The sequence below is a fragment of the Podarcis erhardii genome (assembly GCF_964252035.2).
Source record: "Podarcis erhardii genome assembly, chromosome: 15".
NCBI lineage: Eukaryota > Metazoa > Chordata > Lepidosauria > Squamata > Lacertidae > Podarcis > Podarcis erhardii.
The window spans coordinates 9,878,253-9,901,133 of NC_138505.1; the positions used below are offsets into that span (position 1 = coordinate 9,878,253).

Genomic DNA, 22,881 nt, shown 5'->3' on the forward strand with positions numbered 1-22,881 from the left:
TACAGTTCCCAGGAGACTTTGGGAGAAGGCACGGCTGCTTAAAGTGATACAGTCGTGCTTTAAATGCATAGTACAGACGGGGCATTAGCTGGGTGCAACTTGGAACATGTTGAACAACCCACTAACACAACATAAATACTGCTTTTTTATTGTTATAATTATAGCGACTCGTGTAGGGTCCCTCTGGAAATATTCTATTTACATCTCTCTCTCACACACACCCCCCCCCCTCATCCCACGCAATCTAACTGTTTGGGTGCATCTGCCGAAGAATAATGACTCAGAAAGATGAACAATTAACTTTCCTTCTCCTTTTTCTCCGTTGTTATTGTGTTCGGTTGTGTTCCGTATCGATCTGTTGTCTTAGGCTGCTTAACGCTTTGTTCAAGCCAATTGTCTCGCTTGCTAAAACTCTTAATACTGCATGTTTGTTTAAGGGGAGGCAGGAGAAAATGAACAGCAGGACAGAGCCTTGATGACAAAGTCCCAGGACCAATTCATTCCTCCAGAAGCCCCAGCACCTATCTCTCCCCCCCACCCCCACTTTTTAAAATCCCATGGGCAGGAAAATGAAACAGATTTTGAGGGTAGGCCTTGCAACCAGCTAAGCTCTACCTTTAAGCCTCAGGAATTGTGTCCCTTTCCCATCCTCCCCCCACCCCACCCATTTCCCACCCAGTCCTTGTTTCAGCCCCAGAACCTCTTGTCCCTTTCTTGTGCTCCACTGCAGATGGTGACAGCAGCCACGAAATTAAGACGCCTGCTTCTTGGGAGAAAAGCAATGACAAACCTAGACAGCATCTTAAAAAGCAGAGACATCACCTTGCCAACAAAGGTCCATACAGTAAAAGCTATGGTTTTCCCAGGAGTGATGTATGGAAGTGAGAGCTGGACCATAAAGAAGGCTGATCGCCGAAGAATGGATGCTTTTGAATTATGGCGCTGGAGGAGACTCTTGAGAGTCCCCTGGACTGCAAGATCAAACCTCTCCATTCTGAAGGAAATCAGCCCTGAGTGCTCACTGGAAGGACAGATCCTGAAGCTGAGGCACCAATACTTTGGCCACCTCAGGAGAAGAGAAGACTCCCCGGAAAAGACCCTGATGCTGGGAAAGATGGAGGGCACAAGGAGAAGGGGACGACAGAGGACGAGATGGTGGGACAGTGTTCTCGAAGCTACCAGCATGAGTTTGACCAAACTGTGGGAGGCAGTGGAAGACAGGAGTGCCTGGCGTGCTCTGGTCCAGGGGGTCACGAAGAGTCGGACACGACTAAACGACTAAACAACAACAAGGAAACAGATGCTGGGGCTGAACCCTAGAACCCATTGTTTAAGCCCCAGCGCCCCTCCCCACCCATTTTACACGGAAAAGAAAATAGGTTCAGGGGCTAAGCTCCATCACCCATTACTACTGCGTCACAGCCCCAGGACCTCTTTCCTCCTTTTCAAAAAACAACACAAAGGCAGATGTTGAATCCTGGAGCCCATTATGCCCTTGTTTGAACCCCAGCACCCATCCTGACCCCCCTCCCTTTCTTTTAACCCTATAGAAAAAAATAGGTGATGGGCCTTGGAAGCCATGAAGTCCTTGTTTGAGCCCCAGCGCCTCTTTCCCCTGCCCCTTAAGCAAGGGGTGGGGGAGCTTTTCCATCCTGAGGGCCACATTCATTTCTCGGCAGCCTTCCAGGGGCCACATGCTGTGATGGGCGGGGCCAGAGGCAAAAGTGGGTGGAGTTTCTACACACTTTTGCACCCGGACCTCCTTGGTATTCCTTCTCTTGAGTTGCCTCGCCTCTTCCCTGCTGCTTTATAATCCAACAGGAACAAGAAAATAGGTACAGGGGCTGAGCCCCAGAGCATCTTCCTTCTAAAATCCAATAGGGAAATAAAAATAAAATAGGTGCCGGGACTGGGGCCTGGGGCCCATTTCCCTCTGTGTGTGAGCCCTGGAACCCCTACCTCTCTTTCAAAAGCCAATAGGGGGGAAAATAAAGAAAATAGGTGCAGGGGCTGAGCCCTGGGGCCCATTTCCCTCCATGTGTGAGCCCCAGAACCTCTATCTCTCTCCCTTTCAAAACCCAGTAGAGTGGGGGGGGGGATAAAGAATATAGGTGCAGGGACTGAACCCTGGAGCCCATTTCCCTCCATGTGTGAGCCCCAGAACCTCTATCTCTCTCCCTTTCAAAACCCAATAGAGTGTGAGGGGGGGAAATAAAGAAAATAGGTGCAGGGGCTGAGCCCTGGGGCCCATTCCCCTCCATGTGTGAGCCCCAGAACCTCTTTCTCCCTTTCAGAACCCAATAGAGGGGGGAGAAATAAAGAAAAGAGGTGCAGGGGCTGAGCCCTGGGGCCCATTCCCCTCCATGTGTGAGCCCCGGAACCTTTCTCTCTCTTTCAAAACCCAATAGAGGGGGGAGAAATAAAGAAAAGAGGTGCAGGGGCTGAGATCCCGTCCCAAACCATTCGCGATCCCCTTTGCTTGAGCCCGGGCACGCATGCTTCCTGCCCCTTAGGGAAGCCTTGAAGGCCGCGCCCGGTCGCCGGGTCCGCCCCGTCCGAGGCGGAGCCGCAGCCGCTTTGGCGGCGGGGCGGAGCGGAGCGGGAGGCGGGTCCGGGCGAGGAGGATCCGGCCGAGGCGGGAAGGAGGGCGGCCGGGCGCCCCATCGCGGGGGGTTTGCCCGGGAGGGAGGGAGGCAGGCAGGCAGGCAGGCAGGCAGCGCTTCCCCGCAGGGCTTTCCCCGGGGATCGATCTCGGACGGAGCCTCGGCGATGGGTCCGGTGGGGCTGCAGCTGCTCTCGGGGGCCTGCCTGCTCTTCTCCCTGGGCATGTTCGGGACTGGCCTGTGAGCGCATTTTTTGATGGGGGGCATTGGTTGTGGGGAGGGGGCAAAACACGTGAAGGTCTGGGGTGGGGGGGTGGGGTTCTGGTTGGGTCAGGGATGTGGGGCTGTAGCAGGTGGGGAGGTGGATCTCCTGCCCTTCTTCCCCAGCAGGTGCCAGGCTCTGCCCCCGAGATAGACACGTGGGGCTCCCCCAGCGAAATCCCGCCCTGTGCACGTGTGAATGCGAGGTGTAACACGTATCGCGGTGGGGCAGAGCTCCAGCGACGTGTCTCTGGCTGAGAGGTGTTGACAGTAACAGTTTTATGGGGCGGACCTACCAGGAAGTGGGTTGCTATGGAGCAGGATATATGGGCAAGAGGCTCAGGTTCAGATCTTTATTATTCTAAGTGTTTTCTCTGCTCCATCTTTGGTTCAGTGCCACACTTATAATTTATGTGGGTTAAGGCATGGGGTGTATTTTGATGTGGGGCAGGCAGAACCAAGGATGGCATGGGGAACACAGACTACGTACACAGTTAGAGCACACATACACCCCCCCAAGGGACGCGGGTGGCGCTGTGGGTTAAACCACAGAGCCTAGGACTTGCCGATCAGAAGGTCGACGGTTCAAATCCCCGCGACGGGGTGAGCTCCCGTTGCTCGGTCCCTGCTCCTGCCAACCTAGCAGTTTGAAAGCACGTCAAAGTGCAAGTAGATAAATAGGTACCGCTCCAGTGGGAAGGTAAACAGTGTTTCCGTGCGCTGCTCTGGTTCGCCAGAAGCGGCTTAGTCCTGCTGGCCACATGACCCGGGAGCTGTACGCCGGCTCCCTTGGCCAATAAAGCGAGATGAGCACCGCAACCCCAGAGTCGGCCACGACTGGACCTAATGGTCAGGGGTACCTTTACCTTTACCTTACACCCCCCCCCCAAAATGCTGGGAACTGTAGTTTGCTCAGGGTGCTGGGAATTGTAGTGCAGTGAGAGGAAACGACGTTTCCCAGGATCCTTTGGTGCAGGCGTGGGTGCTTTAAATATGAATACGAAAACGGGGTCAACTGGGTATGTGAGTGGGGGAAACGAGCATGGATGGATCCGGCGTAGGGGTGAAGAGATGTGGGGCAGAGCGGTGGGACGGGTGATGGAGCTATGGGCACACAGGCACCTGGTTGTAATCAAATGGGCAACTATGTCAGCCTCCATGACGACAAGGTATCCTCTCTCGCCTCTTCTCCAGGTCGGACCTGAAGCAGATGTTTGCAAGCCAGAGTGTGGAGAACATCCAGTTTCTGCCGTTCCTCACCACCGATGTCAAGTATGGCCTGGGACTTTTGGGGGGAGCTCTGCTTAACGTGGTTGTGGAACCTGTGGCCCTCCAAACGTTGATGGATTCCACCTCCAACCATCCCTGCTGGCTGCAGGGGCTGATGGGAACTGGAGTCCAACACGATCTAGAGGGCCGCAAGTTCCCCATCCCTGCTTTACACCTATGTAGGTGCATTTAATAGGTGGTCCCTGATTGGTTGGGACCACCTGTGTCTAGGACAGTGTTTCCCAACCTTCTGCCTCCAGCTGTTTTTCGGACTACAGTTCCCATCATCCCTGACCACTGGTCTTGCTAGCTAAGGTTGATGGGAGTTGTAGTCCAAAAACAGCTGGAGGCCCAAGGTTGGGAAACACTGGTCTAGGACAAGGGTGGGGAGTGTGTTGGTCCTCCAAATGCTGCTGGACTCCCATCTCCCCTGACCTTTCGCCATGCTGGCTGCAGGGGCTGATGGGAATTGGAGTCTAACACGATCTAAAGCAGGGGTCAGCAAGCTTTTTCAGCAGGGGGCCAGTCCACTGTCCCTCAGACCTTGTGGGGGGCCAGATTAGATTTTGAAAAACAAAATAAAAAATGAACGAATTCCTATGCCCCACTAATAACCCAGAGATGCATTTTAAATAAAAGCACACATTTTACTCATGTAAAAACACCAGGCAGGCCCCATAAATAACCCTGAGGTGCATTTTAAATAAAAGGACATGTTCTACTCATGTAAAAACACACTGATTCCCGGACAGTCTGCAGGCCGGATTTAGAAGGCGATTGGGCCAGATCCGGCCCCTGGGCCTTAATGTGCCTACCCATGATCTAGAGGGCTGCAGGTTCCCCATCCCTACTTTACACCTCTGTAGGTGCATTTAATAGGTGATCCCTGAGTGGTTGGGATTGCGCAGAGCGGGCTCCTGCTGCTGCGTGTCTTTGGGTGGTCTTTGGGCAAGTCTGCACAAGTGCAGAGGTTTACCCTTTGGGGTTGGAGCTGCAACCTGGGCGATGTAAACAAGGTTGTAGTGTGAGCTCTGCTAAAACCAGCAATTGTTCTGCACCAGATTCCGCAGCCTAAATAAACCATATTTTTCTATGGCTGCATGATTTCTTATTTTGCTTGATTCATACTTTATTCTCTTGTTTTTATTAAAGATTTTCTTGATTTACAAAAGTATGTGCAATGTCTCTCGTATTTTTTTCCATGTAACATTAAAACATTTTTTTAAAAATACTTTATTCTGATTTGCTACTCATGCAAGACACTGAATGCTGATGATGGTGATAATAATAATAATAGTAGGAGTAATAATAATAATAGCAATCTGCCAGAAGATAGGAAATGAACATTTTTCTTCCCCTCTTACATTATCTTTATTATCATCATCATTATTAATTTCATTTGTTGCATATCTACTACAAAAATGTCTTGAGGCAACGTAACAATACTGAAAAATGCATTATATTTTAGGGCATCTAAAAACAACAAGCACTCAAAATGATCCCCGCCTGTATTTCTAACCCCAACTATTGGGAATAATATTAAATTCAACAGGTCTTGCATCTGAGTAGACATGGTTAGGGTTGTGCTGTAATTAAAAGAGCAGCAGACAGAAATCCCACCTCCCTCTTACCAAGTACGCATGATTGTTTGGGCGGCTTTGCCCATAAGGACTAGAGACTTGACATCTTACAAATGCAGCCTGAGGTTCTTGGGACGCAGAGATCTTGCACCTGGTAGCTTAGGCCATGATTCTGCTGCAGGCTAACTTGAGCTCTGGGTGTACATAATTGTGATATGGATATTAGCAGAGATGCAGTTCTTTTGGCACCCAGACCCCTTCTGAGGTACGTCCTGTGCCAGCTACACTGTGTGATCTGGAGTTACCAGAATGGCTGTCCTCGTTAAAAGCAACAACTTTTACCTTCTCTTTCCCCATCAGTAATTTGAGCTGGCTGAGTTACGGCTTCCTGAAGGGAGACTGGACTCTCATCCTCGTCAACGCAGTGGGCGTGACGTTGCAGACTCTCTACATCCTGGTCTACTTCTACTTCAGCTCCGAGAAGGTGGGTGGGGATTGTGGCCCAAATCAGACATGTTAACCACACTGGAAGAGCCCTGCAGGATCAGGCCAAAGGCCCATCTGGTCCAGCATCCTGCTTTCTGGAAGGCCTGAACCCTTTCTCCCTGAGATGCTAGCTTTTTACATACGGGGAGGACTTTCCTGGCTCGTGAGCCCTGCTTAAGTAGTACAGTCTAAGGAAGCCTGTACCATGTGCCGTTTTCTAACGAGCGCCGTTTTCTAACGAGCGCTCGAATTGGCTCTTTGCTGGCACCCTCAAGCCTACATTCAGAGGCTGTTGACTCAAGAGGGCTGGTATCTTGAATCAACAACAGGCCACGTTTTGATGGGCCATAAATTTTCCATAGTGTTCCAGCCACGCCTGACTTACTATCCCTGGGTCATTTGCAGGGCACGGCGGAAGGATGGAGGGAGACTTCTGTATTACACACACAAAATCAGCATTTTAACAACCAAGTGCCTTGCATGATTTTTTTAAATGTATATATTTAATGTGCATAATGTATATAATTATTATTCATTGCACTTCTTAAGTCACTTTTCTGGTGAAAAAATAAACTCATAGCAGCTTCCAGTAGAATACGAAAAATTGAAACCAAGCTAAAATATAGCTTGGCTGGTAGTGCATGAAGACTCAAGGTCATGGGTTTGAGCCTTGATCTGGGCAAAAATATTCTTGCATTTCGCAGTGTTGGACTAAATGGTCCCTTCCAACTCTACAATTCTATGATTCTAGGAAAAGATAATAAAAGCTAACAACATGCATAGACATCAAAGGTGGTCTAATACAATACTAAAATACGCCACGATATAAAATTTGCTAATTTAAAGCCTGGCTGAAAAGAAACATTTTGACCCGATCCTTAAAAATAACTGGTGATGGTTCCAAGCATAACTTCCCTGGGGAGAGCCATGACTGCTTAAGGTGGTTATGATACTGCTTTTAAGTTAAGGTTACCAGATTTTTTTCAAAGAATCCGGGGACACTTTTTTGAAAAAAAGAGAAAAAAAATTATTAAATTATTTTTTTCAACAAAGAAGTAATATCTTCTCTTCTGTGGTCTCCTCTGTCGCGCGGCCTTCCTCTGGGCCCCAGCCTGCTCTTTTGGAGTGCTAGCCGCCGTGGAGTAGGCTTGGGTTGGGCCTGCCCTCCCGGTGATCTCCCACCTCTCCACCTCAGCGGCGGCAGGGCTCCCCTCTTTTTTCTCCTTCCTCTTTCTCTCTCTTCCTTCTCCTCCTCTTCTCCTCCTTCTCCCTGCGTCGGCTCCAAGGTTTTCCTGGCCCTGGAGCGCCGCTGGGCAGTCGACTGGGTGGCTGGGCACTTTTGCTCCTGGCTCGATTTGGGTCGTGGGGTGTGTGTGTCAGCGGTTCCCCCAGTTGGTGCACCGGGTGTCCCTGTTTCCCCAGCGGCAGCAGCAGCCTCAGCATCCCGGAGCCAGCCTGGTAGCGCAGTTGGCTCTGGCTGGCTTCAGGAGCTGCTCGCTGCCATGGCACCCTCCATTTTGCCTCGCCGGAAGTCCCCATATGATGTGTCTTGTGCCGTTGAACCAATCATGCAACATTCATTCCCTACTAATAAATCTACAACACTTAAAATATAAATCCGGGGACATTAAATGAAATCCGGGGACAGATTTGTAAATCTGGGGACTGTCCCCGGGAAATGGGGACATCTGGTATCCATATTTTAAGTACATGATGCAGATGGGAGCAAGAAAACAGGTTCCCGATCTTATGTAGAAGTCTGGGATGGGCAGCCTAATGGTTAGATTCCAGCTTTCATCAGCCCCGACCAGTAAGATCCGTGGTTTGGCATGATGGGAGTTGTAGGCCAGCAGTGTCTGAAGGGCTATCTGTGTCCCATCCTTAGTTTAAATAAGGAATTATTTAAATAATAATAAATGGAGTAGAAGTTTAAATAGTGAGTGTTGTTGATTCCAAACAACCACCTCCTTTTCTTCTCCCTTGTCTAGCGGTCTGTGCTGTTGAAGACCATGGCCTTATTGGCAGTGCTCCTCCTCGGTTATGGCTACTTCAACCTGCTGGTTCCGGATGTTTCCGTGCGCCTGACGCGCCTGGGTCTCTTCTGCAGCCTCTTCACCATCACCATGTACCTCTCGCCACTGGCTGACCTGGTATGCTACAAAAAAAGAAGAGATTGCCATCCTCATAAACTAGCATATAGGAGTAATATTGCCCTCTCAACAAAGGAGACAGGATGCAGCCATTGTGGCCAGTAGTACTGATATTCCCATTTCCTATTAGAATCTTCCGGGCCCCTTCTCAAGCCATCCAAGTGGGCGGCCGTCTTGTGGGAGAGTTCCACAGGCACCGTGTGAACCTAAGATCATATAAGAAAGAGATTGGTTGCTGGGCCGGGCCCAAGGCCCATAATAGTCCAGTTCTCTTAATGAGTGTTGCGGTTCTATTGCTCTACGCATTTCAGGGCGAACCAGTTTTAATCGAGGCAATTCAAAACCGTCATTTTAAATCCCCAAGTTTTAAAAAAAGGGCTGATTTGAAATTGCTAATGGGAACTCAAGTTTGCCGTTGGCACGCTGTATGTTTCCCAAGCGTACATTTTCAAGTGTTTGGGTTTTTTTTCTACCCGGGCAAGCCTAGAGGCATGAACAGAGTTTCAAGGGCACATTTTTGCCAGGGGAAAAAAACACCCCAGGAGGCTGCGAAGCAGGCGTAGCCTGGTGAGAGTTACAAGGGCCAGATAGGAAGGTTTAGAGGGCCGCATTTGACCCCCAAGTCTGAGGTGTGTCCGCCCTCTGGTCATTCAGCTGACCAATTAAATATAGCATCCTGGAAACTGTTATTTGGAAGGGCCAGGATATAAACGGATTAAGGGTATTGTTGGTTTTTTAAAAAAGAAATGATTAAGATAGGTGAATTTACGACTAAATAAGTGCCTGCCCTCAGATGGCATAGCGCTATCAGGCCTAGTCATCCCTGTGGCTTCATCCTGTGTTGCGTAACTCTCCGCTTTGGCCCCGATCCCATCCCCACCCTGCTTAGCCATCCAAAACATTTGCGCACCACAGCTCAGGTGTCTAGAGAGGCTGGTGCCTTTTCCTGTGATGAGACAACGGCAGGACCAGAATCTTCCGGAAGCCAGGCCTGCCTGCCAGGTGGCGGCGTGGCAAGTCCTTCATTATTATTGTTTTCTTAAGGTGAAAAGGAAATGTCCTTGTTCAGAGAGAGAGAAAGAGAGAGTGAGCATTCATGATCCCGAGAAACCAGATAAGTTGCAGGACTCAGGTTGTTGAACGAACACACTGGTCCCAGTTCACTTGGAACTGGGAAGTGTGGTTTGGTGCAGGGATCTGAGAGGAACTAAGGCCTGCGGGCCAAATTCAGCCTTTAAGAGGTTTTCGTCTTCTTTTTCTGGCCTGCATGACTTTTCCCAGACTAGAGCTCCAGCTGTTGTTGGACTACAACTCCCATCACGCCTTGCTTAGCAGAGCTAGTGGTCAGGGATGATGGGAATTGTAGTACAAAAACAAGCCAGAGACCCAAGTTTGGGAAAACCTGGCTCTGGGTGTAGTGGTTAAGAGCAGTGGACTTGTAATCTGGTGAACCAGGTTCGCTTCCCCGCTCCTCCACATGCAGCTGCTGGGTGACCTTGGGCCAGTCACACTTCTCTGAAGTCTCTCAGCCCCACTCCCCTCACAGAGTGTTTGTTGTGGGGAAGGAAGGGAAAGGAGAATGTTAGCCGCTTTGAGACTCCTTCGGGTAGTGATAAAGCGGGATATCAAATCCAAACTCCTCCTCCTCCTCCTCTTCCAGTGGCGTAGCGTGGGTTGTCAGCACCCGGGGCAAGGCAAGTAATTTGCGCCCCCTAACCTGTGGATTTGCGCCCCCTAACCCGTGGATTTGCGCCCCCTAACCCGTGGATTTGCCCTAACCCCAGATGTTGCGCCCGGTGCGGCCGGCACCCCCTGCACCCCCCACGCTACGCCACTGTCCTCTTCTTCTTCTTCTTCTTCTTCCCTCTTCCTCCCTCCCTGGGCACCGCCGCCTCCTCCCTCCCTCCCTCCTCCTGGCTTCTCCTCGCCCTGCCTAGAGGAGGAAGGGGACTGGGCTTTGTTGGTGCCAGCAGCAGCAGCAGATATCAAATCCAAACTCCTCCCCCTTCTCTTCCTCCTTGCTGTACCCTCTCCTTGAGAGCTTTTTCCTGGCGAAAATATGTCCTTAAATAGCAATTGCCTGCCTGCATGGGGGATGCACCTGTGTGTAACATGGGGGATGCACCTGTGTGTGTCTGTGACTGACAAGAAAATCACCTGCTGCACAAAGGGAAGAGTCAGACCTGATACATAAGAAGCTGCCTTATCCACAGTCTATTGGTCCATATAGCTCAGTACAGTGGTGCCCCGCAAGACGAACGCCTCGCAAGACGGAAAACCCGCTAGACAAAAGGGTTTTCCGTTTTGGAGGTGCTTCGCAAAACAAATTTCCTATGGGCTTGCTTCGCAAGACGAAAATGTCTTGCGAGTTCCTGCAGGTTTTTTTCCCTCCCCCCCCCCTTTTCTAAGCCACTAAGCCGCTTATCAGCTGATCCGCTAAGCCGCTAATAGCGCTAATCCGCTAAGCTGCTAATGGGCTTGCTTCTCAAGACGAAAAAAACGCAAGACAAAGAGACTCGCGGAACGGATTCTTTTCGTCTTGCGAGGAACCACTGTATTGTCTACTCTGAATGGCTGGGGAAACCCAGCCAGATGGGCAGGGTATAAATAAATTGTTGTTGTTGTTATAATTGTTGTTGTTGTTGTTGTTGTTAATTGTTGTTGTTGTTATAATTGTTGTTGTTGTTGTTAATAATAATAATAATAATAATAATAATAATAATAATAATAATATTCTGACTGGCAGCAGCTTTCCAGGGTTTCAGGTTCCGCACCAGCCCTACCTAGGGATCAAACCTGCGACTTTCAGGTCCTGCTGGCAGGTTTCCCATCGGGGCATCTGGTTGGCCACTGCGAGACTGGGATGGGGGACCCAGGTGGGCTTGGGGGTCAGGTCCAGCAGCCAGGCTCAGCTTCGGTCCTTATGGTCTGAGCACAATTCAAAGTGTTGGTGCTGACCTTTAAAGCCCTAAACGGCCTCGGTCCTGTATACCTGAAGGAGCGTCTCCACCGCCAACATCTAGCCCGGACACTGAGGTCCAGCACCAAGGGCGTTCTGGCGGTTCCCTCGCTGCGAGAAGTGAGGTTAGAGGAAACCAGGTGGAGGGCCTTCTTGGTAATGGCACCTGCCCTGTGGAACGCCCTCCCAGCAGATGTCAAGGCAATAAACAACTACAGTGGTATCTCGGGTTACAGATGCTTCAGGTTATAGATGCCTCAGGTTACAGACTTCGCTAACCCAGAAATAGGACCTTGGGTTAAGAACTTTGCCTCAGGATGAGAACAGAAATTGCGCAGCGGCAGTGGGAGGCCCCATTAGCTAAAGTGGTACCTCAGGTTAAGAACAGTTTCAGGTTAAGAACGGACCTCCAGAACAAATTAAGTTCTTAACCCGAGGTACCACTGTATTTTACTTTTAAAAGACAACTGAAGGCTGTTTAGGGAAGTTTTTAATCTCTGACGCTGTATTGTTTTTAATATTCGGTTGGAAGCCACCCAGAGTGGCTGGGGAACCTAGCCAGATGGGTGGGGTATAACTAATAACTTATTATTATTATTATTATTATTATTATTATTATCAGTTCTGACACCTCTGAACCAGACAATTCTTTGCGTCTTCGCAGGCCAAGATCGTGAGGAGCCGCTCCACACAGTGCCTCTCCTTTCCGCTGACAGTCACAACATTCCTGGCTTCGGCCTCCTGGACCTTGTATGGGATTCTGCTTCAGGATGTTTACATTGCGGTGAGCAGCGCACGTTTGTGTGCGCCAGATTTTTGTGCACGTGGAGGTGCCACGGCAGTGTCCGTTGAACGGTTGTGCCTCCGTCTCTGCCCTCTGATAAATCATGCGGCATTGATTTTAATTAATTAAACGGAGAGGCCAGTAAACCACCCTCGGCAGAGAGGAACACGAGAGCGGGTGGTGGTGATGCAATTGGATTTTTTTTAATCGGTTTTTCTCCACCACCACCCCCCTTCTCCTGTTTGCCCTTCACCTCATTCCTCCCCATATCTCCCTCCCGGGTTAAGAGATGTTAAGATGCTGCCTTATGCAGAGTCGAATTTTTGAGTCCACCGAGCGCAGTGTTGTCTGCACTGACTGGCAGTGTCTCTCCAGGGTTTCAGGCGGGGGTCTCTCTCCCAGCCCCCCGCCTGGAGGAGTGCCATTGGGGACTTTCTGCAAGCAAAGCAGACGTAGGTATCAACTTACAGATTTGAAAATAAGGGACCAGCAGCCTCGAAAATAAGCGATCAGCAGCCAAAATAAGGGAGCAACAATTACTTTGATGAAATACATATTTTGTTGCGTGCAAATGGCTTTAGATACCTATTAGGTCCATAAATTACCATATAGCATACATTCAACACAAAAAACAGCAACAATTTGTTGTTGACAAAGCACAGTTGGACATAGAAAGGGCCCCATTACCTTCAGTAGCTTATTTAAGGGACATCATCAATAAGGGACAGCAGCGGGACATGGCGCTGGGATAAGGGACTGTCCCGCCAAATAAGGGACGCTTGACAGCTATGAAAGCAGATGGTCTGCCCCTGACCTCCTTTCTGCCTCTTCCAGGTCCCCAACGTGCCAGGCATAGCCACCAGCCTCATCCGGTTCTGGCTCTTTTGGCGCTTCCCTCCGGACCTCAACAAAACCTACAAGTCGCTGCAGGCCTGAGGACCCAGGGGATGGGTTTTATGACCGCCCTTGGCCAAGGAAGGGGGAGAAGTGCTGAGTTTCGGCTGGGTGTGGCTGCTGCAGCTCTCCTTGCGCCCTCAGGAGCCACCCCCCCGACCATCCGGACTGTGCAAGTGGACTCCACGAGGGGAACAATTCCTCCTCCTCCATCTTGGGCTGTATGGTGCAGACTGAAAACCAGGGAGCCAGAGGCCCCCAGTCCTGCCCCAGAGCAGGAAAAGGATGAAGGAACCAACCCATTCTCTCTGCTGCTTTTCCAGGGTACAACAGTGGCCCGCTGGGTGCTGCTGGACTACAACTCCCATCATCCCTTGCCCATTGGCTGTGCTGGCTGACGGGAGCTGGAGTTCTGGAACATTGTTGAACTACAACTCCCATCATCCCTTGCCCATTGGCTGTGCTGGCTGACGGGAGCTGGAGTTCTGAAACATTGTTGAACTACAACTCCCATAATCCCTTGCCCATCAGCTGTGCTGGCTGATGGGAGCTGGAGTTCTGGAACATTGTTGAACTACAACTCCCATCATGCCTCACCATTGGCTGGAGCTGATGGGAGTTGGGGTCCAGGAGCATCCTAACCAGCCGCCCACGTTCTTCACCCTACGCCTAGGAGGTGTAAAAGTGGAGACCCCCCCCCCCGCTCCCCAAAAAGAAAATGCTGGGTGCCTCCTCGCTTTAATGCATTACTTCCAGAAGGCGACTTTCTCCCCCCGTTCTGCAGACAACCGTTTCTGCCGCCCGAGCAGCGAGGACATCACAGTTTCCGCCTCCGTCCTCCGTCCGTGCCTTTGGACCAAGTTCTCTGCCCCTGCTTTCCCCTTCGTCTCATTGCCCCACAAACGCCCCCTCCGCCCCTGTCTTCTTCCCCCAGTCTCTGAAGCGATTCTTCTGCTCTGAGCTCCGCAAGAGAACTTTCCTAAGAAGCTGTGACTTTCCACACGAAGTGCCTTTTAATAAAGCAGGTTGTTTTCTGGGAGGAGAACGCGTCTTGCATCCTCCTTCTTTCTGTGTAGGAATTGAGGAAGCTGCCATTATACCGAGTCAGGCCAGCTGTCCATGTAGCTCAGTATTGTCTACACTGACTGGCAGCCACTCTCCAGGGTTTCAGGCAAGGCAGTCTCTCTCTGCCAACCGGGTGCTCTGCCACTGAACTGTGGCTCTTTCCTAGAGATAAAGTAAGGTTCCAGTCCTCATGGGTTGATTGAAATAGGAACATGAGAAGCTGCCTAGCTCATTGGTCCGCATAACTCAAGTGTTTTCTACTTCACTGGCAGCAGCTCTCCAGGGTTTCAGGCAAGGGGTCTTTTCCCAGGAGATGCCGGGGATCAAACCTGGAACCTCCTGCATGCAAAGCAGATGCTCTGCCACGGAGCTACCGCCCCCTAGAAAGAAAGATCCCAGTCCTTTCTTTTATCCCGGAGAGGGCAGTTGCCTTCTCTGGATGCATCTAATTGACCACTATAAGAAACAGGAAGCTGGACTAATTGAGCCTTTGGCCTGGTCCAACAGGGCTCTTTGGTTGGTTGGTTTATTGACAATTCAGTGCATTTGGCACGCTGCTTCTGGGCCAAAAAGACTGTCAGAGTGGCTTACATCAATTAAAACAAGGCAGTCCTTCCCCAAAGGCTTACAACCTGAAAAACAGCAAAAGAGGGAAGAGCATCAGGGAGGGAAGAGGAAAGAAAGCAAACTCAGGCGCCAACTCTCAGATAGCAGTTCTTACATAATGACTGGCTGGCACAGAAAGAGCCCAGGGGTAGGAGTGCCCTTTCGGCAAAGCTGGTGGAACAACCCTGCTTTTCTCTTCTTCATCATCATCATTTTTAATTTATATACAGTGGTGCCCCGCGAGACGAATGCCTCGCAAGACGAAAAACTCGCTAGACGAAAGGGTTTTCCGTTTTTCAAGGCGCTTCGCAAGACGAATTTCCCTATGGGCTTGCTTCGCAAGACAAAAACGTCTTGCGAGTTTTTTCCCTCCCCCCCTTTTTCTAAGCCGCTAATAGCGCTAATCCGCTAACCGCTAATAGGGGTGCTTCGCAAGACGAAAAAACCGCAAGACGAAGAGACTCGCGGAACGGATTAATTTCATCTTGCGAGGCACCACTGTACCGTCTTTCTATCTTACAATAGTCAAGGCGGTTTACAAGCTGAAGAAACAAAAAATGTACATCTTATAGCAATCTAATGCAATACAAAAATGTGACAATAAAACATAACTTTAAAATAGGGACTTCCGGGTTGGTGCCATCGCCGAATGGCGGACTCCCTCCGAGCTCCGGAGGGAGCCTGCTCGGCAGGGGCTGGGTCCTACCGCGCCGGCAACGCGGGGACCCTCAAAAACCATGGGCGCTGAAACCCATGGGCATGGTGACTCGGCGGGCACCGTTTGCGCCCCCCCGACCCGCGAAGGAGCCTTTTTAAAGGCTGCGGAGCGGGTGCCGGGGGGGTGTGGTGCTATGAGTCCTCCGCTTCCCCTGCCGAGCGAAGCCGCATGCCATTCGGCGGAGAGCGCTGACTTCTTCCATTGAAAATTTGGATCAAAAAGAACAACCCGTGAGTAATTGGAAACGACTTAAAAAGGGGAGAATATTTTTTTTTAAATTCGGAGCGAGCGGGGGAGGTGCAAAAAGGAAGTCAGTCTCCCCCCGGTTGTAGAGGAATTAAAGCAAAGGATTTGACAACTAAGATCGAGTGCTACCTTATTTTGATAAAGTTACTAATTTCACGATGGAAAACTATAAGATTGGGCTGGAGGAGAAAAGTAAAATGTGAGCTAAAAGGCAACCCCCCCGTGAACCGGGAGCGATCCGCGAGAGCGCCAGGAGAGGAGCAACAGAGGCTTTGACAGCTGTCAAAGGAGCTGTCAAAGTTGAAGAATAAAAAGAGAACTTTGTTACGAGGACTTTGCCGGTTATATTCGTTACAAATTGGATATTAACTGTTTAAAATAAGGAATAACAAGTTACTTTGACTGTTAGGTGTGATCTGGAAGGAAATTGAGTTACTATAATCCCTCTAGAGGGGATGTGGGACACTACAAGTATTGTTGGTATGAAATTTGAATAGGACTTTTTATCTCCTGGGAAACTGCAGAAATGGAATACTATTTTGTCTACAGAGGTCTCTACACTAAAGGAGACAATAGATTTATCTATTGAAGAATGGAAGGGACTTGACGTAAAGTTTTGTTCCTGAATAACAAAGCCTCTGTAGAGGATTTAGAAGCTTTTGGAATTAGAACATTTTTGCAGGGGAGCGGGAAATGAAACTAGAGGAAAGTGAGGAGAGAGAATAACAAGAACAACATGAACAATAAGAATTGGATAAAGTTGGAAGTGGGAACATTTGGGACATCCAGATTTGAAAGTCTAAAGAAACAAAATTGGAGTTTTTGCTCTTGAATACAGAGATTTGGATGGAAAAAATGGGCCTTTTTGAGATAGAGTTTTTCCAAGATTGGACGTTCAAAATTAAAGATGACCAAAAAGGTGGCAAAGACTTAAAAAGACGGCAAAGTGGACTTGTGAAGGATTTCGGCCCAGATGTGGGATCTCCAGGATGACAGCAGGGATGGACACTGGGGAACGCAACCGGGAAAGGGGGGGGGGGATATTGGAATCCAAAGGGTGTTAAACTATATTTTATTTCTTTTTCTATCTTTTTTTATTTTAACCTGTTCTGCATATTAAAGAGGGGAACTCGTGGAAGGGAGCGGGGTCGATTTTAGGGGATGGAAAAACATTTTTAACATTGGGTTAATCATAATAAGTTTAAAATTTGGGGTAAGAACTTGTTGAATCTATTTGAAGGAATTGGAATACAAAAGGGGGTGGGGCGGGGAAGTCCTGAAACGATATCAATGAAAATAAGGTTATAAAATGGATGTTTTATTTTTCTTTTTTCTTTTTTCTGTTATATTTGAAAATGTTCAATAAATAATATTAAAAAAATAAAATAAAACATAACTTTAAAATAGGCAACCTACATCAAAAAAGTAACATTCAACAATCATTAGAATAATGTAAAATAATATCAACATATAAAAGTTAAACAGAAATCCACTCGTTACAATAAATAATATCTAAACTATAATCAATAAAACAACGACAAGCCACAGTACATAAAACAATACAATACACATTGAGAAGCAGAGACTAGAGGGTAGAGCAAGGCAGGTGGAAGGAGGCCTTGCCTGATGGAGTCTCCCCCCGCACAGTTCTTCCTTCAAGAACAGTTCCATTATGAGGACTCTTGCGTCCACCACCCAGCAGGAAGTTCTCCTGCACAAGTTGCCTTGATGTGCTATGCAAGGGCATCTTCTTCCTTAGGGAACTTGGGGGGTGGGGTGGGGTGTCCCCCCTTTGAACGTCTCCATCTCCTGCCCCAAAACGGGCTAATTGCGGAAGCGTTCGTAATTCTCTCTGGGAGTCTGAACCCATTTCTAATCCCAGAGCTGTCCTGTGGTTCACAGCAGCACCATGCCTCTGTTCACGTGCAGAGTGCGCCTCCCTCGCCAACAGGTTCTCGTGATTCAGGAGCCAAGATTTCGTGACCAGCCTCCTCAGAATATATCAAGTGTGCTGTACTCTAGGGAAAAACGCACCACACCTTCCCGGTCCTCGAAGCCACCGATATCCCCGGAAGCCAGTCATTAGTTCGCTGCTGCTAATTATCCAACTCACTTTGCCACACCAGCTGTGCAGGTGCTAATTTTAAAAATCTAGGAAATCCTGGCTTTGGAACAAGGAGAGACTTGGCAGGACCAGGAGGGCGGGAAGGGCCCGGTTTATGGCAGAAGCTCGTCTGACGCACAGGGCAGGCTGTTCTGGACAATCGCGGCCTCAGGGGCTGCGTTTGGCACCGCGGAACAAGAAATGCAACTGTGGAGAGAGGATAACTTTAAAGAGAAATTGGGTCAACTAGCATTTTGGGCAGAGGTTGCAAGCTTCTGAGTCACAGGATTCTTTCGCAGACTATAGAGTCCAGGAAAGAAAGAGTGGGTTGTATTGAACATTGGATAAAGGGACCCCTGACCATTTAGGTCCAGTCGTGGCTGACTCTGGGGTTGCGGCGCTCATCTCGCTTTATTGGCCGAGGGAGCCGGCGTACAGCTTCTGGGTCATGTGGCCAGCAGGACTAAGCCACTTCTGGCGAACCAGAGCAGCGCACGGAAACGCCGTTTACCTTCCCGCCAGAGCGGTACCTATTTATCTACTTGCACTTGGACGTGCTTTCGAACTACAAGGTGGGCAGGAGCAGGGACCGAGCAACAGGAGCTCACCCCGTCACAGGGATTTGAACCGCCAACATTCTGATCAGCAAGTCCTAGGCTCTGTGGTTTAATAAATAGTGGGTTGTATTGAACATTGGATACCCAAGAGTAAACCTACTGAAGTTAATGGGCATGGCTGACCCGGGGGGGGGGGAACATTCCAATGGATCTGCTCTGAAACAGCTTCAACTTGGCTTTCAAACCTTCGCTGCAGCACAATTTTAAAGGATCCCTTTCTGCTCCAAGCCTTCTTTGATTCCTATCATTCCATATTTTTAAAACTTGATTACAGTTGTTCTGCTGCCTTGCAGGGTATCTTCGGGAGAAGAAATGGCTAAGGAGTGAACTCTGCACACATCTGGAGCGGAGTCCCTAAGACAGTTGGGTGGCGCCTTGTATGCCTCCTTCCGGCATCTCCTGCACCCAAGCTGGTGCCAAACATCTTGCTCTGCTTACCTTTGGACCACATCTTTGAGGCCGAGAGGGGGGGTCTTGTTGTGTGGGCAGCCCAGAGCCTCCAGACCATGGGTCGGCAAACTAAAGTCTGCGGGCTGGATCAGGCCAATTGCCTTCTGGATCCGGCCTGTGGACAGTCCAGGAATCGCCATGTGGATCGCCAGCGCACACATTCTTTCCCTCACTGAGAGCCAGTGTGGTGTAGTGGTTAAGAGCAGTGGACTCGTAATCTGGTGAACCGGGTTCGCATCTCCGCTCCTCCACATGCAGCTGCTGGGTGACCTTGGGCTAGTCACACTTCTCTGCAGTCTCTCAGCCCCACTCACCTCACAGAGTGTTTGTTGTGGGGGAGGAAGGGAAAGGACAATGTTAGCCGCTTTGAGACTCCTTTGGGTAGTGATAAAGCGGGATATCAAATCCAAACTACTACTACAACTCTTCTCCTTCTTCTTCTTCTTCTTCTTCTTCTTCTTCTTCTTCTTCTTCTTCCCTCTTCCTCCCTCCCTTGGCACCGCCACCTCCTCCCTCCCTCCTCCTGGCTTCTCCTCGCCCTGCCTAGAGGAGGAAGGGGACTGGGCTTTGGTGGTGCCAGCAGCAGCAGCAGCGCTCGAGCGGCCACCATTGTAAACAGGCTCAATTTGGGCTTTGTTGCTGCTAGCCCCTCTCCAGAACCCTTTCACGCACCACTCATTGTCCCCCCACCGCCAGCCCCTGCCGCTTGCAAGACACGGGTAAGCAGCCACCTCGACTCATCCAGTGCTGTGGAGAAGGGAGGGGAGAATCGGGGGGGGTGGCTTATAGTCCGGCCCCCCACAAGGTCTGAGGGACAGTGGACCAGCCCCCTGCTAAAAAAGTTTGCTGACCCCTGCTCCAGAAACACGGCCCAGGCTTGCGCCCCAAGGAGGTTGCTTTAGTGCTGCTAATGCAGCAGTTTGACTCCTATTGTCTCTCGAGGCAGACAGACGCCAACAACTTTTGAGTAGAAATTAGGATGCAACCTGATGCTTGAGAAATGGTTGTAAAGCCGCAGGAAGAGGTTTTGCTGGATCAAACCAGCAACCTCTTTTCACAGCGGTCAATCAGATCCTTCCAGGAAACTCTCCGTTTGGTCTTAAGTCAAAACCAGGGGTAGGCAGCCTAAGGCCCGGGGGCCGGATGCGGCCCAATCGCCTTCTCAATCTGGCCCGGGGACGGTCCACGAATCAGTGTGTTTTTACATGAGTAGAATGTGTCCTTTTATTTAATATGCATTTCTGGGTTATTTGTGGGGCACAGGAATTCGTTCTCCCCCCCCAAAAAAAAAAATATAGTCTGGCCCCCCACAAGGTCTGAGGGATGGTGGACCAGCCCACGGCTGAAAAAGGTTGCTGACCCCTGGTCAAGAAGAAGAAGAAGAAGAGTTTGGATTTGATATCCCGCCTTTCACTCCCTTTAAGGAGTCTCAAAGCGGCTAACATTCTCCTTTCCCTTCCTCCCCCACAACAAACACTCTGTGGGGTGAGTGGGGCTGAGAGACTTCCGAGAAGTGTGACTGACCCAAGGTCACCCAGCAGCTGCATGTGGAGGAGCGGAGATGCGAACCCAGTTCCCCAGATTACGAGACTACTGCTCTTAACCACTACACCACACTGGCCCTCACAAGACCCTCCTTCCCTGTTACTCCACAGCCCAGTATCCCTTTTCAGCAGCCAATCCAAAACTTCTAAAGAACCCCACAAGCAGGCACAGAAGCAACAGCCCTGCCTCCCCATTCACCCTCCTTGATATTTTCTATTCAGCAGGGTATACTGCCTCTGAACCAGGAGGTTCTACTTGCCTCATTTTTAGGAAACTTTCTGAACTGACGACTCATGCAAAACTGTATCGTGGCAGCGTATGAAAAAAGCGTTAAAAAGACCATGGAATTATGAAATCATGAAATGCAGGCCAAACGTCCCACACTGAATCAAATTAATTATCTAAAAATACCTGGCAGAACAGAAATGTTTTCAGCAGGTGACAAAATATCAGGATTTCAAGCACCTTCCTGATTTCAACAGGAACAGTCTTCCAAAGTTACGGTGCCAACAACAAAGCCTTAAGTTTGCATGGAAACTAGGCCATTTTGGGATCCAGTTATAAGGCAGAAGGGAAATTTCCACGACCACCCTACCCTAAAGGCCCATGCGGAGCCACTGTGTGTATCCTTATCAGAGATCAGGTTGGGGATATCTTGATTGATTGATTGATTGATTGATTGATTTCATTTATTATATCCCACCTTTTCCTCCAAGAAGCTCAAGCTGGCATACATGGCTTCCCCCCTCCTTAAATCCCTTAAACAACTCTGGAAGGTAGGCTAGGCCGAGTGGCAGCGACTGGTCCAAGGTTACCAAGTGAGCTTTGTGGCCAAGTGGGCATTTGAACTCGTCTCCCTGGTCCTAGTTTCTAATTGCTACACCACCATCGGCTCTCTTTACATGTCAGTCCTGACACACAAGGTGCTTAAAAAACAACAACACCCACCACTGAGAGTTATCCGGAGCATGTGCAAAGTGCTTTTCTCTCGCCCGCTTCAGTTCAGCTAACCGATCTAGCCCAGCTATCCCCAACTAGTCTGAGGGACCCATCACCGCCCCTGTTGAAGAACACAAATGAGATTCTCTTCATCTCAGGAGCCCCAATGTGCCAGTGCCGGGGAATAGACAACCCATCAGCTTCTTCTAATGCTGAAAATAGGGCAGTGTATATTCTACAATTCAGGGGGGGAAATGTGTAATATGGTAGACACTGGTTCACAATCTCTTGCCTCGCACCGGCACCGAGGCAATCCACTCCCAGCAGATTCGATTCTTTAAAAAATCCACCACCAGGCCACCAAAGAGCTCAGTCATGTTCTCTGAAATTTTATTTATTGCTCCAGACGGGGTGCTTCTTTCCACCGGGGTGCTGTGCTCAAGTCCTTGCGGCAGGGAGGGTCAGAACCGCAGTCCGCGGCGGGAGAGGTCTTCCCGGGCCTCTCGGATCTGCTCCTGCAACTCTTGCGCCGCCTCCTCGCAGTCGTTGAAGGTGGCCAAGCGGTAGCCGACGACGCCCAGGGAGTAGCAGCCAAAGGCCACCAGCAGGTAGGTGGGCAGGGGCCACAGCACTTGGTGCCAGGCTGGGGGCAGCGGGTCGAGCCCCAAAAGGTTGAGAGTGAGAGCCGCCCAGACGGCGCCCAGGATAGACAGAGTCCACAACCACTGCAGGAGTTTCGTCATGGCGGCGCAGCTGAGCGAGCCTAGGGAAGAGGAGATGTGTCAGCACTCGGGAGCAAAAGTAGGGCACCTCTGGCCTGTGCAGCCCTCCAGACTTCTCTGCCTGGCCCTGCGGGACCTTCTGCAAGCCACACCCCTCACCAATCCCGCTTTGCACCCTGCTTTGCCTGGCTGGGAAGCCCTGGTCCCTCCCACTCTACCCACTATGCCACACTGCCTCAAATCCACAGACAAGGCATCCATTTGGCCGCAGGCTTAATCCGTGATAAATGGTCAGTGGAGAGACGAAGTGAGGAACACTAATGGCTCCCCACTCTCGTAGGAAAGGCACAGGAGCCCCGCAAGAGAGTAAAGTTGGCAGTCCCAAGCGTGCTTCCTATGCATTTAAAAGAAGGAATGGGGTAAATGCTATGATTTCTCCAATGCAATCCTCCCAGAATTCTGCAACAATTGCCCATCTCCCCCACCAACTGTCAATTTCCTCTCCTAGGCTGGAATTCCCACCTGGAATTTCCTTCCTGGTCAGCAGCGACGCTGTATTCGGGATTCTGCTCTGGCGCTGGGTTCCTGTGCGCGTCGCGCGCGGGGTGACGCCGTCTCCCCTTCCAGCCAATCACCGCCGCCTCCGGGAGATAGACATTAGGCTGCGCGCCGCGGTGCATTCGGGGAGTTGTAGTTTATTTTCTCTCTCTCTCTCTCTCTCTCTCTCTCTCTCTCTCTCTCTCTCTCTCTCTCTCTCTCTCGTCCCCAGCAAAGCTTCATAAACCTCTCCCGGGGCTCCTCTCCTCCCCGGAGTTTCCTTTTCTCCAGCCTTAGGTGATAAAAAGGTAGATAAAAAAAGCCTTAGGTAGAGAAAAAGGGCGCC

General features: G+C 50.1%; 2 protein-coding genes across 2 annotated transcripts; one reads left to right on the forward strand and one right to left on the reverse strand.

Moving 5' to 3' along the window:
- Nucleotides 1-2,604: 2,604 nt before the first annotated feature.
- SLC50A1 (solute carrier family 50 member 1) lies at nt 2,605-13,240 on the forward strand. Its single transcript, XM_081841415.1, has 6 exons — nt 2,605-2,843; nt 4,059-4,136; nt 6,074-6,197; nt 8,188-8,349; nt 11,973-12,092; nt 12,927-13,240. The coding sequence occupies exons 1-6, from the start codon at nt 2,770-2,772 to the stop codon at nt 13,026-13,028; spliced, it is 660 nt and encodes a 219-aa protein (XP_081697541.1). The 5' UTR covers nt 2,605-2,769; the 3' UTR covers nt 13,029-13,240.
- An 8,409-nt stretch (nt 13,241-21,649) lies between these two features.
- DPM3 (dolichyl-phosphate mannosyltransferase subunit 3, regulatory) lies at nt 21,650-22,636 on the reverse strand. The gene is made up of 2 exons (XM_081841662.1): nt 22,521-22,636; nt 21,650-22,039 (listed from the first exon to the last, which is right to left on the reverse strand). Exon 2 carries the CDS (start codon nt 22,017-22,019, stop codon nt 21,738-21,740), a length of 282 nt encoding a protein of 93 aa, XP_081697788.1. The 5' UTR covers nt 22,020-22,039; nt 22,521-22,636; the 3' UTR covers nt 21,650-21,737.
- Between the last annotated feature and the right edge of the window lie 245 nt (nt 22,637-22,881).

Bases quoted from the DNA above. Each gene is read 5' to 3' on its own strand.
- SLC50A1 (XM_081841415.1), top strand. From the start codon at position 2,770: ATGGGTCCGGTGGGGCTGCAGCTGCTCTCGGGGGCCTGCCTGCTCTTC. The intron at 2,844-4,058 runs GTGAGCGCATTT...CCTCTTCTCCAG, and splicing joins GGCATGTTCGGGACTGGCCT to GTCGGACCTGAAGCAGATGT. The intron at 4,137-6,073 runs GTATGGCCTGGG...TTTCCCCATCAG, and splicing joins TTCCTCACCACCGATGTCAA to TAATTTGAGCTGGCTGAGTT.
- DPM3 (XM_081841662.1), bottom strand. From the start codon at position 22,019: ATGACGAAACTCCTGCAGTGGTTGTGGACTCTGTCTATCCTGGGCGCC.